Source organism: Canis lupus, chromosome 13 (assembly GCF_011100685.1).
Source record: "Canis lupus familiaris isolate Mischka breed German Shepherd chromosome 13, alternate assembly UU_Cfam_GSD_1.0, whole genome shotgun sequence".
Taxonomy (NCBI): domain Eukaryota; kingdom Metazoa; phylum Chordata; class Mammalia; order Carnivora; family Canidae; genus Canis; species Canis lupus.
In genome coordinates, this window is record NC_049234.1 from 45,658,433 (window position 1) to 45,676,189 (window position 17,757).

General features: G+C 40.1%; 1 protein-coding gene across 1 annotated transcript; it reads right to left on the reverse strand.

Moving 5' to 3' along the window:
* Positions 1-89: 89 nt before the first annotated feature.
* SGCB (sarcoglycan beta) lies at positions 90-17,599 on the reverse strand. The gene is made up of 6 exons (XM_038556072.1): positions 17,482-17,599; positions 11,831-12,040; positions 7,467-7,652; positions 6,679-6,870; positions 6,245-6,376; positions 90-3,281 (listed from the first exon to the last, which is right to left on the reverse strand). The coding sequence occupies exons 1-6, from the start codon at positions 17,515-17,517 to the stop codon at positions 3,078-3,080; spliced, it is 960 nt and encodes a 319-aa protein (XP_038412000.1). The 5' UTR covers positions 17,518-17,599; the 3' UTR covers positions 90-3,077.
* Positions 17,600-17,757: the final 158 nt, after the last annotated feature.

The window sequence follows — 17,757 nt, forward strand, 5'->3', positions numbered from 1 at the left end:
CATCACCAAGCTGTATTTAAATACATCATGTTTGTATGATTAAGAAGACACCTGTGCTCAGGTTTTTAACCATTAAAAAACCAACAGCAAACAATTTATGGAGTCTTTATTGTAAACAGAGATCATTAATAGTTATTACAAATTGAACAAACTGAAACTCAGGTTAACAATCTGAAACGAGTTACAGGTTTCTTTTTATATGCCATAATTTGTAGTCTTTGCCCTCTCAACACTTTTTAAGACTACTGAAATTATCAGCATTTCAATAGTCTCTTTTTTGTCAAGTTTAGCACCAGAACGTTCTTATCCTCTTAAAAAAAAAAATTCATTCGAAACTAGGTGGAACTTTCACTTTTCATCATCAAAATTATCACACAAAAAGTATTTCATTTTTTTCATAATGCAGAAAGAACACAAGTAGGTATATTTTTAAATCTTGCAGACCGTGTATAGGCAGTCCCCCTTGAGTTGTTTCGCATTTTCCTAGCTGCCCATTGGACGGTTTCTGAAATGCTCTGTTTTTATTTCACTTGTCCCCTTGTCATTGCAACCTATCTGGGAAGTACTGGGGTTATTTAAGCAAGCATGTATCCACCCCGCTCTCCTGGGATCCTGTCTTTGCCTGTCTACCTTCCCTGAGTCTGCTGCTTATCGTATCTGTGCTCCGAGCAGGGCAGGAACAGCCAGCAGAAAGGGGCAAAGTCAACATTTCAGTTTTTGAGAAATACCATCTGGTGATGAGGAGGAGTAGCTGAAGCTTTACCATTATGCAAAAACAGATCACAGGTGAAGTGGACGGTTTGTTCTTCATCTCATTTTCAGTGAGTGTTCCAGGTCTACACATCAGTGAAAAGGCAAGGGCTACCTGCACAGTGTCCTAAAATACAAGACCTGTTACCTTTACAATCAGTTCTATAAAAACATCAAAATATCCTCTCGTGTCAAAAGCACTTAATGGAGATGTATCAAAAACACAAGTATTTCTCAAGGAGGAGTAAAAATAGATTGCTTCATGAATTATATTCAATAAATAATACTTTGTAACAGCGTTTTGTGGTTTTTACAAAAATATTTAAAGAGACTTTCAGAACAAATCTAAATAGAGCAGACAAGTAAAGAATGTAAAATTAAAAATATACTAAGCATCTGAATGAAAATACCAATGGGTTTTTTTGAATATCATTCAAATATTAAGTGACACTGATTATATTCAACTAGGATCTGAATATCACATCAATTAATAGCACTCAGCGGTCATAAAGTTCTTTCTTTCCTTCATTTAAAAACTTCAGTTAGATAATAAGTCGATCTGTTAGTTTACTTTAATGATTATTCATAATCTCTAAGGCATTTGGTTGTTCTATCAGAGAGAACTGTGACTGTATTGAATGCAGATTGTTTTTTGTATTGATTTTCTAATCTACATTGTTCTAACTGACCACGACAGGATACTGTTATACTTGAATGCAGAGTACGGCTTATGATTTATCTCTACTGCTTATTTTGCAGCAAACTATGTTGAAAACACCTGCCCCTGACGCTGTGTGTATGATTAATAATATCAGAGAATTCCTTTTAAGTCAAATATAAAAAACATTAAAAATCAACCGGCTGGAGGATTGTAAATTGTTACAATGGGATTGTGATAAGGAGGAGCAGAGATCAGTTCTCATACTTACTCAAAATTTACTTAAAAATTATTTCCTGTATCAGCACCCTTTACTCCAGTGCTTCCCAACTTTGTTCAAGGCTTGGCGAACACTAAAATGGGTACTGTTTAAATGGCACACTGGGGTAAACTTACCAACCACTCCCAGCCCCGAGGATTTGCCTGGGGCCACGGCCTCCCACTTCTCACTGCATCGCCCGGGGGCTGAGGGTATAAATATCTTAGGAACCCTTCTATCCAATTCAGGTGCTCCAAGGGGCCAAGGTCCACTGGCTAGGAAACTGGACTAACCCATAATGAGGCTAATTTGACCTCTCTATAGTGTAATATTTTGGAATTGGCTTAAGCTAGTTTAAAACCTGATTATAGCAGCTAGCCATTTTTTGGACATGAGATTGTTTTTTTTTTAAACTAGAGTAAGCATGACTGATTTGAATCTTCTCTGCTTAGGGGTTTGAATTAGTCGTTTCCATTTTTCTAGAGTTTTAAGTATTAAGACTTCAGCGCAAATAGTAAAAAGAACACAGTATTTGGAAACAGGTACATATAGGCTTGAATCACATGTGAATTCCAATCCCAACCTGGCTATCTCCTATGTGACATTACTTAAGTTTCTTAACTTCCTAATGGGTAAAACTGGGGTAATACCACCGACATACAGAGCTGTGGGGAGAATTAAGAGATATTACACATGCAGCGCCTGGGACAGTGCCCAGGATGTGTAAGATGCTCAGTAAATGACAGCTATCATTATTATTTCATAGTTAAAGCTGAGACTGTGTTTCAATTTTTTACCACATTAACACTTCATACTTAACAATATTTAACAGGTAAACGTTCTTTACAAAGTGTTTTCATACTAGTGTAAAACTAAGAAACCATGGTTTCTTACCAGCTTACATATGTGAAGTTCTCTAATGACTTCACTTGCATTGAGAATATAGCTGAAAATTAATGCACTAAAAATCTATCTTTCCTCTTAGAAGCCCAAAGACAGAATGTGCAACACATATTAACGGTGTACCTTTCAAACATCTTAAGTGGGTGTAACCCCATTAGTTACCAAAATTTACTTATAGTGAGTCTGAACAGTTGCTTCAGCCCTTTACCCTTTTAGAGACAAGGAACAGTGGAATTTTAAAAACACTTCTTTAAAGATTAATTTTGGTTGTATTCACTTCTGATAATTAGTTTAGAACTCTAATTTGAAGATCAGTGCAACTTAATGAAATGTATTAAAATTCAGGCTGAGAATCTTTTAAAATATGGAGATTGTAGTATAGGTACGTAGTGCTCTGTAGATAAAATAAGAGTGACTGCAAACTCTCTAAAAACATGACTTGCATGCACACTCTTAAGAAAAAAGTCAAGTCAAGGTATGAACACACTGGTGACCTCTCGGGTTCTTCTAGTGAGTGTTTCCACAGGGGTTGTCTGAGGTCTGGCAGCCCATGTTCTGGCCTGTTACTTGTACTTTGAAGAGAGTTCCGTCTGCACACATACAGAGCTTGTAGCGCACCCAGTCACCGGCACCAAACTGGTCTCCGCTGGAGGAGCTAGGTAGGCGAGTTGTGCTGACCATCACAGTTCCATTTAGGATGATGCTGTTTTCCTATCAGGAGAGTAACAGATAATAGTATGATTGATTTGCCTCTACAAGTGTTGACAGGACGAGATGAATACACAAAACTTAGAATGTTAACAAGAAAAATAGGTAACGAAAAACAGTAAAGTCATGACCAAAACAACAACAAAGGAAATTAAAACCAGTGTCGAGATTCAGCTAGTGGCCTCTAGTTCATAATGTGTATTGATACCTAATATTCATCAATCCTACCTGCATGAGACTGATAGAGATCATTTGTTACTTCCTAAGAGTTTTTACAAAGTTACTGACTGGTATATTTCTGATGATGAGAAGAAAAAAAGAACTGTTTTTCTCCTACAGAAAATGAATTTTAAAGACCAGGCACTCAAAGAAAGAGAGCCTGGAGGTTCTCTTCTTCAAGCCCACTATTTCAGGAATATTCTTGTTATTGTGGCCTTTTTCTTTTTGGGAACTCCTAACCCTCTCTCTCCTTTTTTTTTTTTTTTCCCATTCACTCCACAAATAATTATTAAATGTCTGCTACATGTTAGATACTATTCTAGGTGCTGAGGGTACAGCGATCAACAGACAGGCAAGTCCAAGTTCTCATACAGTTGACATTTTAATGGGGAGGGGCAGACAATAAACATGTGAACAGGTAAAATAAATAAAACCTCACCGGAGAGAAATAAGGTAAGCAGAGAGACAGTGAGCAGGCCGGGGCTCTATTTACATAGGGTGGTCAAGGAAGGCCTCTCCGATGAGGTCACAGTGCAGCGGAAATGGGATGACACAAATAAGCCATGTGGGCAACTGGGGAGAGGCACCTGAAGCAGAGGACACAACAGGCCACAGTGTGAAGATGTGCTAGGTGCTTGAGAACAGGTGGAAGCCAGTGTGGCTACAGCAGAAGGCACAAGGGAGTCAACTGGTAGGAGAGGAGTCGAAGGAAATGGACTTTGAATTTTATCCCCAGTTAGAGGAGAAGCCACTTGGAGGGATATGAATATGGAAGTGATGTGATCTCTGAGGAAGGACTGCTCTGGCTGCTGCTCAGGAAACTAATCACAGGGGTGAATGAGGAAGCAGCCAGAGCGCATAGGAGGCCTTTCCAACAGTGCAGCAGGACACGGTGGTGCTTTATAGCATGGGTGGTGGGGGAGGCAGTGAGAAGCAGCCAGGCTCTATCTCTTGAAGGTAGAGCAAGAAGGCTGCTGATGAACTGATAGACACCATTTAACGAGATGGGAACACTGAAAGAGAAGCATGACTGGGGAGGGAGGAAGGGTATGAAGATTTTAGACTTGCTAATTTGAGATGCCTGTTCTGTCCTGGAGTGGAGAAGGTAAGTCGGCGGGGTATGTGAGTCTTAGATTGGAGGAGAGATTAAAGCAGGAGTTCCAAATTTGAGAGTCATCAGGTTACAGAAGACATTTAAAGCAATAAGACAAAGCTGGGTATGAAGAAATGGAAATAGCTAATGTACTATGCAGTATTAATTAGTATGTATATGGAAATAGAATCCCTAAGTGATGAATTTTGAAATTTTGTTCCAATGTTGCCATCTTGTGGTCATTTAATTTTACTTTCTTTAAAACTGCTAAAGAATTTGATTTCTTTAAAAACAGTTTAACTGATAAAATTATTTTTTTAAACAAAATTCTTATCATTAGCTATATGCTTAAAAACTAATTGCTGATATTAACTAGATTGTAAAGCTAATTATTTTCAGTACTGGCCTGTTTTTCTTTAACTGTGGAGAAACTGAAACGTATGTATGTGTATTTCAAAGAATCTTAGTATTTCTCTAACAACAGATAGAGTTTTCAGGTAGAAAAAAAGAAAAGATTTACGTAACTTGCTAATGGCTATATACAAATCTATCACACCTCTTGCTTCTTTGAGTTTCCAGTGCTGAGAACAATAGCCCCACAGTGACGGTTCTTCAACACTATTCTTTTAGAGGAATGGCTTCTTACTACAATACATGCAAAAAATACTCAGTATTGCTATTGAGTTTCTGGCAAGAAACACATTTTATGTCATCTTTATTATTTAGAAATTAGAATGTGTGCTTAAGGGAGAAAGCTATTTAAGAAAATGGAAAACTTAATTTTTTAAAGAACTATGAAATTTTTTCTAGAACTATGAAATTAAATTTAGGTAAAAATACAAATCCTTAGGTTTCAGTTTATTTTTGTCGCATATGATGCTTGGTAAAATCAATTTAATTAGCTTTAGTTAAGTAGCATATAGCAGGCGACCAAAGGAAGACATTTTGAATAAATATGCTTCGACTAAAATTGTGAGCAGGTAAACTGTTTTTGGACTTCTGGCTCCCTTATATATGTTACCTATTGAAGTTCAGATATAAACTGTAAAGGACAAAACTTCACTTTTCAATAGCTAAAATAAAGGCAAAATCTTTTTCTTTTGTAGTTAATAATAGATGGGTAAATAAAATACATTTCTTACATCTGCTAATTGATTTTCACATCACTGGATATAAAACTCAGTAAAGGATATGGAAAATCTTTAAGTGAAAAAAAAACAAACCCCAACAACTTCAGGGAATGGACACTACTTTGATAATTCTTACTTTGAAAATCTTCCAGAATTCTGGAAGTTTATTCATTTTTGCTTTTTAAAATAACAAAGGAATAACAAAGGTATCATTTTGTAAAAAAAAAAAAAAATTTTTTTTTTAGAAAACAAGAGGCAAGCAGAAAGAAAAATTAAGTCACCTGTTACCCTGCTACCCACAGCCAACCGCTGTTGACATCTGGCACACCCTTCCAGGTTTTTATAAACATAGTTATGTTTTGAAAAATAAAAACAATTTATTTCACAAATTGTAACTCTCTTTCACTACCAGGTCAAAAAATATACAACTATAGTACCATTTTTAATAATTGTATACTATTCTACATATAGATTCATGTGCCCAAGAATCTAATAATTCTCTTAAACTCTTAAGGAATACTTACTGCCTTCAACTCCATATTACCACCCATATGAAATTCAATGGTTTTGCCCATAATGAATACGCCTTCATTTCCACGCACAATAGCACGCCCATCAACCTTTATATTTAAGTCACTAGTAGCATTGCTGGTAATCTGAAAATTAAAAAAAGTAATAAAAAGTGTTTCTAAATTAAAGTGAAAATTATTAGAGACAGAAACAGGAGTTTCAGCCATAGAATATGAAAGGCAAGGGTTTCCTGTCACGTTTTATAGGTGTTGAGACAGAGATGTGGCATGATAATGATCAGATTACAAATCCAGAACTAATCAATCCTTCCCACTTTTCCATAATTTATTCTTTCCCATCACTTATAAAACAGCAAAACTCCCCTCCCACTTTGTAAATTTAGACAGCAATTCTCTTCCAGTAATAAAGCAAACAAAATAAATCATACCCTTTCAGTAGAAGCTTTTTGAACGTTCAAACTTTTCACTCCACTTGGCAAATGAAACTCATGAGTTTCATAGTCTGTGCTGAATAAGATATTCTGAGTCCTCGGGTCAAAAAACTGCATACCAATGTCACTTGTAATAGAAGTTTTGTTCTTTTCTACACTGAGCTTTGTTGTCCCTTGCTGAAAGACAATCTTCAGAAAAACACTTTATCATGAGTATGTTTTCAAAGGAGACTGCAGCCAAAATTCATCAAGAACATTATCAAAAACACTTTAAAATAATAGACTAACTTCAAAGAATTTTAACTGCATTGGTCTGTCCCCTCTCTATCCACTTGGGAAGAATTCTTTAAAAAGAGGGCTTATATGCTGGTTTGCTTACACTGCTCTGCACAAATCCATGGGTCACATGGGCAGGAGGTGGTAAGAACACCTTTAGGTTCTATGTCATTGAAAACCTACACTGCAGCAGCCATGGGGCACAGGCTGCCATGGACTAGATTGGCATATTCTTCTCTAGACTCCCAGAAAGTACAGGGTATTCCAACCTGGGAAGGTGCTTTGTTTGCTGGTTATTTTGTGTGGAGGAGATAGAGGATATTCTGTATTCTTAGAATAATTAATCTGTATTAAGAAAGCAAATAACATTAATGGATTATAAGACCCGCAATATTATTAAATGTGCTGATGAATATTCTCTCAAGGAAAATATCCATTTCCAATAATCAACTCTAGTTTTTTAACAAGGAAAATTTCTCTACTGTCCCTTGACTAAAGTGGTAACTTACAGGCTGGTTGTTGCCGGTGATAACCAAATTTTCATTTCGCCTTCCTCCCACCGTGCTCTTGTAAAGAGGATGTATAACTCCCATGTCAGATACTTGCTTAAACCGAAGCAGGCCACTTTCATGAAACTCCATGCTGTCACAGCCATTTGGTCCAATGCGAATCACAGCCCAGATAACAAGTGTTATCTAAAAAAGAAAACAATCCCCTGCGAATGGGTAGCATATATTCAACATAATTAGAAACCAAACAGAAGATAATTGCCGAAGCATTAAACTTCCTGAGATGTCTCATCAGTGGTATGAACACATCAGTTGGTTTTCCACTTATAAACAGAACCAGTTTTATTTTTATCACGGTATTAGAGGCAAATAGCTAAAAGTCAAAAAGTGCTACAAGAGCAGTTTCTTCTTCCTTTTGCTCCCTCTACATCTCATCCTGGGACAACCACTTTAGGTATTTCATCTAGAATTTATCCCAGATTTTTAGGTGATACATTATTTCTTGACACATCAGTTTGAGGTTTTATCTATTATTTTCATACTTTAGCAGATGAGAATTTATTGTGTTTCCAATCCTGAAATGGAAATAGGTTTCAAGTGCTGGCTAGATTAGATCCAGGTTCAGTATTTTTAGTATTGTAACCATATAAGTATTAGCCAAATACTGTAACTAAGAGAGCAGTTCCTTTCTTGTACTCTGTCTTATGGTTTCATATTCTTTTTTTTTTTTTTTTTTTGGCACTGGACCAAATTTGCTTACTCAAATTTTGCTCAAGTTTTCATTCGAAAACTTGACTGAATTTTTTCAAAACCTCCCATGTTTCTGTAAAATGTCCCTTGATAAAATGTTCTAAAAGTCCAAACCTCTTTAACAATTTTTTCTATTAATTTTTCTCTCCCAGGCGATCTTGCTGCAACTCTGATCTTCTTGCTCCAATCTGGGTGGTCACTGCTGGGTCGGCTACATAACTGTAACCGTGAACTTGTCCTTCATTTTCATGCTGGAACTTCCTTCTTTCTCCTGCACTAGATAGATACTGTTTCCTGTATCCTTGTCTTCAGCCTTCTGGGAGTCAGCTCCTTCTTGTGGTGAGCACCTCCTCCAGTGGCCTCCTTAGAAAAAATATATGCGAAGTAAAATTTGAGAGTATATATGGTTTAAAAATGTCTTTATAAGCCCTCACATTTAACAGTCGAGCTTGATAACTTCTAGGTTTGGTGCTATTCTCTCTCTGAATGTTGAAGGCCCTTGTATTCTTGCTTTCTGGTCTCCAGGGTTGCATTTGAAAAGTCTGATGCCTCCGATTTTGTATTCTTCATATGCAACCTTTTTTTTTTTTTTTTTTCACTTCCTCTGGAAGGTTTTAAGATCTTCCCTTTATCCCAGGTTCTCTTCAATTTCACAGTAATGGCCTTGGTGTGAGTTTTTGTGCATGACACTGGACCTAGAATGGTAGTTTTCAATCTGTTCCAGGAAACTTTCTTGGTTAATTTATTTGGTAATTTTATCCCCAGTGTTCCTTCTTATCAATTTGTGAAACTCCTATTAACAGAATGTTCCACTTCCTGGACTGATTCTTCAATTTTGTTGAGCTTTCTGGACGGGTTCCTTTTATCTTCCAATCTCTCTCCTTCTCTTTCCATCTATCCATCCATCCCTATGTATTTCTTTAAGTTCTTCCTTATTCCTTAGTTGCTCCTTTTTAATGGCATGTTATCCTTGTTTCATGGATGTAATATCGTCTCATTTCTCTGAAAATACTGATTTTAATTTTTTAAGTTTTCTGTCATTCATTCTATTTTCTCTGTCTCCCTGAATTCCTAGTTTCCCCACGGTTTGGGTGATTTGGTGCTCATCATTTTTCAAATCTGGGAGCTTTCCAAAAAACTCCATTATCTCTGATAGCTCAGTGTTCATATTTAACAGTGAGGTTTAAAAAAGTGCACAGAAAGTTCTCTGTGTGGGGTGGTTGTGACAGACAGGCTTCACAGTAGGAGAGAGGGTGGCTGTCTCACTGGGACCTGCCAAGTGTCAGTATCTACAGATTTTTTCTCCCAGATGCTTCAGTTTTTCTGGAGCAGACTACTTCATCTCTTGCCTCAAGGACATAAGCCTGGTGCCAGGGAGCTGGAGTCAGAGGATGAGAAGAGAGCTGGGAAACGGAGTCTCAGTGCTCAGGATTCAGACTTCTCTGCTTCCAGCATGGAAACCCATCCCCACCTGCTCTGTGCAGTATCCTCAGGCAGGAAGAATTGTCTCCCTTCCATAACATACTGTGTGGGGTTAGGAGGCATAGTTGCCCAACTGCTGGCTGGAAGGGAGAGTGAGGCTAGGGATCTCAAGGCTCCTACAGGTTTTTCAAAGAAGCTGTTTTCAGTTCCTGCCTCAGTCCTGCTTTTCATGGCACTTGTATTTCCAATTCCTGACGATTCTGCAAGGCACTTTCACCAACACGCCCTGCAGCCCCCTCCCCAGCACACATGCAGAGAAATCTGCCATTTCTCCTCCTGCTTCTTTATAGGGCCAAATTTAGGATTTTAGGTGCCTCCCACGTTCTTTCAAGATATTTCTATCTCTTGACATTGTCACCTTGGGATGAGCTTTTTAAAGAGGAAGGGGACAAAAATGTCCCCATTCTGCCATCTTAACCAAAAGTTTCCAACAACAAAAAAATTATAAAGTCAGAACATGCGCTCTTAGTAAAGCTATTTATAGTATGAAGTCTTTTCAATGTAAGGGAAGAATTAGACACAAATGTTTTGAATGTACATAAAATACAAAAGATGGGATTAAAAATATTAGAAGTCAAAAATAAACTAAATGGAATCAAGGTTAGAACCAATGTAGCCCATGATCATCAGTCTTGGGTATACCAATAACTACCCTCTCAATATGTCATCTACACACATGCCAGAGGGGTTCAGGTGTAGCCCTCAGATTGTTACAACCTTGGATTAAGTCTTCTTCTTTAGAAAATCAAGTATCTTTGGAAAAGGCAACATACTAAGTCTTTAGCACCTTAGTGTAAACTGGCCTACCAGATCCTCCCATTTGACAACAGAGATTTAAGACTATAGATATAACTGTTTGCTGTCAAATAAGGGTTTGCAATTGTAAAATCTGGTTGAGGAGGGACACCTGTGTGGCGCCTCCTGCGTGGCGTGGTTGGGTGCCTGCCTTCGGCTCGGGTCATGATCCTGGGATCCGGGATCGAGTCCTCCATCAGGCTTCTCCCTCTGCCTCTGTCTCTCCCTCTCTCTCTCTGTATCTCTCATAAATAAATAAATAAATCTTAGAAAAAAATTAAAAAAAAAAAAAAGAAGAAAGAAAAAAATTCCGGTTGAGAAGGTTTAGGACTAAATTTAGGTTTAGGACTGCATGAAAACAGAGAGGATTGTATTTTTTAGGAGAGGTAAAGGCAATAAAGTCATGATGGCAAAGGTCTCTCCTGACCAAGTTGACTCTACCCTTCCAAAAGTTAAGTTCTTTAAAGGGAACTTTCCATGCACATTTTCTTCTAAATAAAATTAATACGTGTCAATATTAGCATACTAGGTTTTTAAAATATATGACATATTTAAGACAACTCAATGAGTAGAGGTACAGACTTAGTTATGAAATGAGTAAGTCACAGAGATGAAAAGTACAGCACAGGGAATATAGTCAATAACATCGTAATAACGTTGTATAGTGACAGATGGTGACTACACTTACAGTGAGCACTGAGTAATCTACAGAACTGTCAAATCCCCCTGTTGTACATCTGAAGCTAATCTACTGTATGTTAACTGCACTTTAAAAATAAATTTTTAGGGATGCCTGGGTGGCTCAGTGGTTTAATGTCTCACTTCCACCCAGGGCGTGATCCCAGAGTCCCAGGATCGAGTCCAACCTCGGGCTCCCTGCATGGAGCCTGCTTCTCCCTCTGTCTGTGTCTCTGCCTCTCTCTCATGGATAAAAATAAAAAAATAAATAAACAAACAAATAAATAAACAAACAAACAAATAAATAAATTTTTAAAAAGGCCAGTGGGTCTTTTCTGTAAGTGTGTAAAAGACAGAATCTCCTGTTGTTTTTCAAAGTATACATCAGAGGAAAAAACATCTGATAAGATGCCCTCTTGGTCATGAAATTAGGAAGACAGGTTTCTGTTAGACAATATATTGGACAGTAGGCAAGTCAGGGGCTCTCTGCACACAGTGTCAAAGGTAATTGTGCATTTAAAAGAACTTAAGAGATAAAACATGTACAGAAAAGCAGAAAGTAAGAGGATTTCAAAAGAAGTTATAGAAACAAAGTCTGCGATTTCACTGAAAAATCCCTAAGGTAATTAAAAGAAGGAAATTCTGTACCATATACTTACAATTAAATTGATGACAGCCAAGATAAACAAGAGGATAATGACACAGATGGCCAGGTTGCCCTTTCTTCCTCTCAATCCCGTTTTATGGAGGCGATCTTCATCAATTGGAATATATCCAGCTTTGAAATTACTATTGTGCTCCTTATTGACATTCCTTCTCTCGACGGCTTTCTCACGCATGGACTTCTTTACAGGACCATTGGAACTTTGCTAAAAACAAAGGACAGCACAGTGGAACCGCCATACTCACTCTTTTCAAGGCATTTATTGATGAAGTGCAAACTCCTAATCAAAGAAAGCTGAACGGGTTAGTGATATATTTTCCATGAATAAACTTTAAGTCACATTGAGTTGCAGGCTCCAAGTCATGACATTACTATGCTTAGAGAGGAGAAGAACCTTTAGTGTGACTATATGGTGACACATTTCCACTCTCTGCTTTGAATAGTCCTAGTGTGTACAGCTAGCTCACTTGGGGGAAAAGTTGACATACACATTCCATGGTGTGTTATCTTTTTTTTATTAATGATTTATAGTGATTTATTTCATTATATATATAGATAGAGATTATATAAAGTTTTTTCATTTACAGGAATTTGTAAAGGTTGACACATTTTGCTTTTTGTCACCCCAACTGGCTAAAGCTGACATTATCCTACATCTGCAGTTTTCAAAGTCAGGGCCGGGGAGAACTGGAGGAACTGCTTCAACGCTTAGAGGAATCTGGAGAGGACAAACTATGTTCAAAATAACACCAAGACGTTATTCACTCTCCCCCTCTCATGAATGTTCAGTGGAGTTTTCCAGAGGCTAAGTGTATGGGATGACATCAATGCTCTAACAGCGAATGGAATATGTGCTTGTGTATTCCTGTGTTTCCAATTTTCTCAGGTTTAATTTCTAATGTGGTAAATATCAATAAATACCAACCCACGTAAACAAAAGTTCTTTGGGATCCTCAGTCACCTTTAAGGGCATAAAGATAACCCAAGACCAAAAAGTTTGAGAACGTCTAACTTAAGACTATGGTTGAATAAATAACATTTTTGGTAATATATCATGAACACTGAACGGTAGAAATGGATACTGTCCAACTTACATAGATTTTGGAGCTCAAGGAAAAAAATTATTAAACACTTTATGCTAAACACTAATACCACAAATAGGAAATATAGGACAGGATCCTCATTCTCCAGATTTTTATTTATTTTTTAAGATTTTATTTATTCATGAGAGACAGAGAGAGAGAGGAGACAGAGAGAGAGAGAGAGAGGCAGAGACACAGGCAGAGGGAGAAGCAGGCTCCATGCAGGGAGCCCAATGTGGAACTCAATCCCGGGACTCCAGGATCACACCCTGGGCTGAAGGCAGCGCTAAACCGCTGAGCTACTTGGGCTGCCCATATTCTCTAGATTTATACCCAAATATAATTTGGGTATAAAATAATTAGCAATGCAATAGAGTATTCTGTATGTTTAGGTGCCAGAATCTCAATACTTTGGCCAATACATGCCATGGAGCTCAACGGGAGGAGAGACGGGATGGCTTTGGATTTGTTTTCAACGAAACAAGAAGTAGATGGATCAGAGCTCGTAACAGGGGGGAGAATAAAGTTGCAGAGTAGGGTAGGCTGAGAAAATGTTTGGACTGCTGGGTACAAATCCCAGTCTTTTTGTCTGTTTAACTGGGAATCACTGGAGGTTTGTAAACATGAATGACATATATTTCAGGATGCTAAATGTGTGGATGTTTGTAGGAGAGGAGACAGGAATAACAGTAAGTAGGCTGTTGGGGATGTTGTCATAATGGAGGTTCGAGGTAATGAGATAACGAGGTGGGATGAAAAAGGATAGATTAAAAATATACTCCGTGAGAAGAGTGGACTGAATTTGCAGCCAACTTCAAAGAATCTCGTGTTTACTGAATGGTGACTAGCTAAATATGGGGAATGAAGGAGGAAGATTCTACATATGTTGCACTTAAACTAAATGAGAAATAACCATATGACTCAAAGGCAAGGGGAAGGATGGAATGGATATTAGATCAGTCAGGACTAGAGATAAAGATTTGAGAGTCCTTAGCCTCAAGGTAAATTAAATTCATGAGAGTACATCAGTTTACTGTGAAAAACTGCATACAGGAAAGAGAACAAAGAGCCAAGCACATAGTCTTGGAGAAATTTAAATGTGCAGCTACAGTGGAAAATGAGAAATACAATGAATGGTAAGAAAACCAAGGACGGGCAGTGTCGCTGAACTTGCTTTGTTCAAAAGTGCTTCCATAACCTTCAAAGGGGAACTCTTCCAGCAAAATGTGAAGCTGGAGGGCAGCCTGGGTAGCTCAGCGGTTTAGCGCCACCTTGAACCCAGGGCATGATCCTGGAGACCTGGAATCGAGTCCCACGTCGGGCTCCTTCTATGGAGCCTGCTTCTACCTCTGCCTGTGTCTCTGCCTCTCTCTGTCTCTCATGAATAAATAAAATCTTTAAAAAAAAAAATGCGAAGCTGCAGTCTGAAGAAAAAATACCACATGTAAACATCTATTTTCCAGTCCAGAAAGAGAAAAGAGGAAAGAGAGAAGACTGTAGCTAAAGAATTATGTACTGTCAGAGGAAACTGTGCTTTTCATGTTGCTGTTAGTAAACCAACCCCAGCCTCCCCGCCTCACAATTTGGGGGAAAGACTTGTATGTTTGACGGCAGAAGGAAAGATGCCAAGAGGGGCAAAGACCAAAGACCTCAGATGGGGGCAGGATAATACAGGGAATGAGACCCTTTAAGAAGCAGGAAAGAAAGTGATACAGAGGATATGAGAAAAGAATAGGCTTTAAATTTAAAGATAGGCTCCCACTTTGGTGAAACAGTTCACACTCAGAAGAGAAAACACTCTTTTTTCTTCGGGATGTAAAAGGAAAGGTCATCTGAAAATAAAGAGTGGAGAGAGCTACTACAATCTTACGGTGGCAGAGGTAGTGGGCTGGTTAAAGGCTTAAGGAAAAATGGAAAAAGATGCGAATAATTATTGTAATGTAACAGATACAATTTTTTAATTCCACAGAGCAGTGTGGAAGGCCTATAGAATACAATTCAATCCATCCATCAGATTTTTTTCATATAACAGGTAGTTGAGTACAGTTGTATAGGTTGTGTCTGCATGAGGTGCAACATCTATGAGGGGTACATTGATACCGCAGATGACTTGGAGTGCAATATGCATTTTGATACTTTTTGGCTGAAGGTATATGATACCTTAAGGGAGGTATGCTTTCTTCTAATTTTCACAGACACATCGTGGGCAATTTTAAAGTCAGAGCTTGAATAAAGGTTTACATAAAAGAAAGGACAAAACTGTTCTCTCCTAGGATGCATTCTTCACTCTTCTTCGCCAATTCATGTCCATTATTATATTCAACTTGACGTATTTATGATTTATTGAAGAGTTACTATATGCCAAATGCTCCAGACCACCAAGACAAGACACAGCACTTAACCCTCAATGAACTTCCTTACGGGCCAGGAGAGTAGATAGACAGGGTCACTAACAATGGCAGTTCAACATGGCAAATGCACACAATATTGGGAGGGTACAGAAGAGGAATGTAACTCTACGTACCAAGCAAGGGCATCAGGTGAAGGTTTTTAAGAAAGGCTGAGATTTCATTTGAAACTTGGGAGGATAAATAGGAGTTAGCCAGGCAAAAGCACAGAGAAAGGCATTCCAGGCAAAGGGAACAGCATGGAAACCCTGAGTACAAGTTATCTCTCTGTGAACCAATTTTGGAAGTTTCTGTGGATGGTGAAAAGGATGAGTACAGAAATGGGGCAAAAAATAAGATCAGAGATATGGTTAGGGGCCAGTTAAGGAGCGGACATAAGTACTGTGTCAAGAACAATGGACTTTATCCTGAAGGTGATAGGGAACTACTGAAAATCTAAAATAGGTGATACCATCAGATTTGCATTACAGCAAAATCAAAGACATGTACCAAAAAGAGACAGAAGAGTTTAGACATGAAGATACATCAAGAGCAGGTTGATGTATCTCCAAAGGAGGACTTGACTGAGCTTTAGATGAAAAGATGGGGAGAGGCATCAAAAAGAAGAACTACAGAACCTGCTGACTGATGGGCTGTGTGACCCAGAGGGGATCTAAGATGACTCCCAGGTAGAGACCTGCTAATTACATATGGAGTATGGAGGAAAAAGAAAACGTGGGACCCTTTGTTCAAATGTCACACTTGGGAGAGCAGAGCATGAGAGCAAGTGTGAGTCCCTTCTGAGCTCCCTGGAGCTGGTCCGGCTCTCAATTTTCTAGTGGGGTTAACCTAGCGAATGGATGGTTGGAGCCCTTTTAATGGTAAACACGATGCCACCCAGTTTGTACCTGTTTGAGTTTGAGGGGCCTGTGGGAAAAATTCAGTACAGGCTGAAGACGTCAATGTTTTTAACTCTCAAGTGGAAACTAAGGAATGGACCAGATTACCCAGCTTAGGTGTAAAGTGAGAACGGAACCTTGGCGGCACCTCTGGAGCATCATCAACAGGTGATATGGATGAAAAGAGAACCACCTAAAACAAGAGCTGATAAGCCAGGAGGGAGATCAGGAAAGCCAAGGAACAATTAATTTTTATCTCAGTAACTCCAAGGAGCTTTGTCTCCTTTTACTTTCACTCATTCCTTTAGTTTTTATTTTCCTGCCACCATCTGTAGCGTGCCCCCACCTCCCCCCCCTTAGCTGATTTTTCTGCGTTTGACAGTCTGGGTTTAAAGCTCCTTGAAGGTGGGTTTCATAGCTTCTATTTGTGTCCTTTTGAATGACTGTTCCAGTGAAATACATATAGACATAAATACATCTCTAAAAGCAGTTAATTAGTCAAGAAAGTATTTTCTGAGAACACTGGCATCTTGACTTGCATTCACTTCTTCAGCAATGTTGGAGAATGACACTTTTTTTCAAAAGAAACGGTCATATATATATAAAAGAAAAAAAACGGTCATATAGTTTTGTAGAGGAAGATAACAGTTAAGGGGGTAAAATGACTATGGAAATTATTTTTATTACAACCAAATGCCGTCGCACCTCTAGGTTCGTATGCAACACATGCAAGCAGGTATGCGTATGCATGGCTTGCTTTTTTGGGGGGAGGATCAGGAAATTCCTGCTAAAGCATTAAGAAATGATCGTAGACCAAGCGGACGGGAGGCGGTCTTAAACTGCGGACTCGAGCTGCAAAACCAAAGCGCGCAGAGCTGCCTGCTGCCTGCTGCCCGCGGGGGGCGGACACCAGCGGCCCCAGGCCGACACCCAGGCCACCGCCCGCGGTCCTGGCTGCGGTCCGGGAGCCCCCCCGCCCGCGCCGGCTGACGCTATTTTTACCCGCAGCTCCGCGGGCCACCGAACCCGGCACGAGCCGCCGCTGCCCCCGGCCGCCTGCCCCCCGCAGCTGGCGACCCGCCCCGTCCCCGCCCCGGAGCCCCCGCCCGCAGGCCCGCCCCGCCCTCGCCGGCAGCCCTGGCTGCGGACAGCCCCTCCCGCCCCCCGGAGCACGCCCTCGCGCCCCGACGCCCTGCGGCAGGCCCCACGGCGGGCCCCACGGCGAGGTCCCGGCCTCCCCTGCCCCTCTGGCCCCCGGCCGCGGCGGGGCTCCCAGACCTGCTCGGCCGCCGCCGCCGCTGCCGCCGCCGCCATCTTCCTGCGCCTGCGCACTGGAGGGATGGGGGGGGCGGTTCCCAGCTCGGCGCCGCTACACCTCGCGCGCCTGCGCCCTGGAGGGATGGGGGGGCGGGTCCCAGCTAGCCGCCGCCGCTGCACCCCGCGCGCCTGCGCACTGGAGGGATGGGGGGACGGTTCCCAGCTCGCCGCCGCTGCACCCCGCGCGCCTGCGCACTGGAGGGATGGGGGGCGGGTCCCAGCTCGGCGCCGCTACAC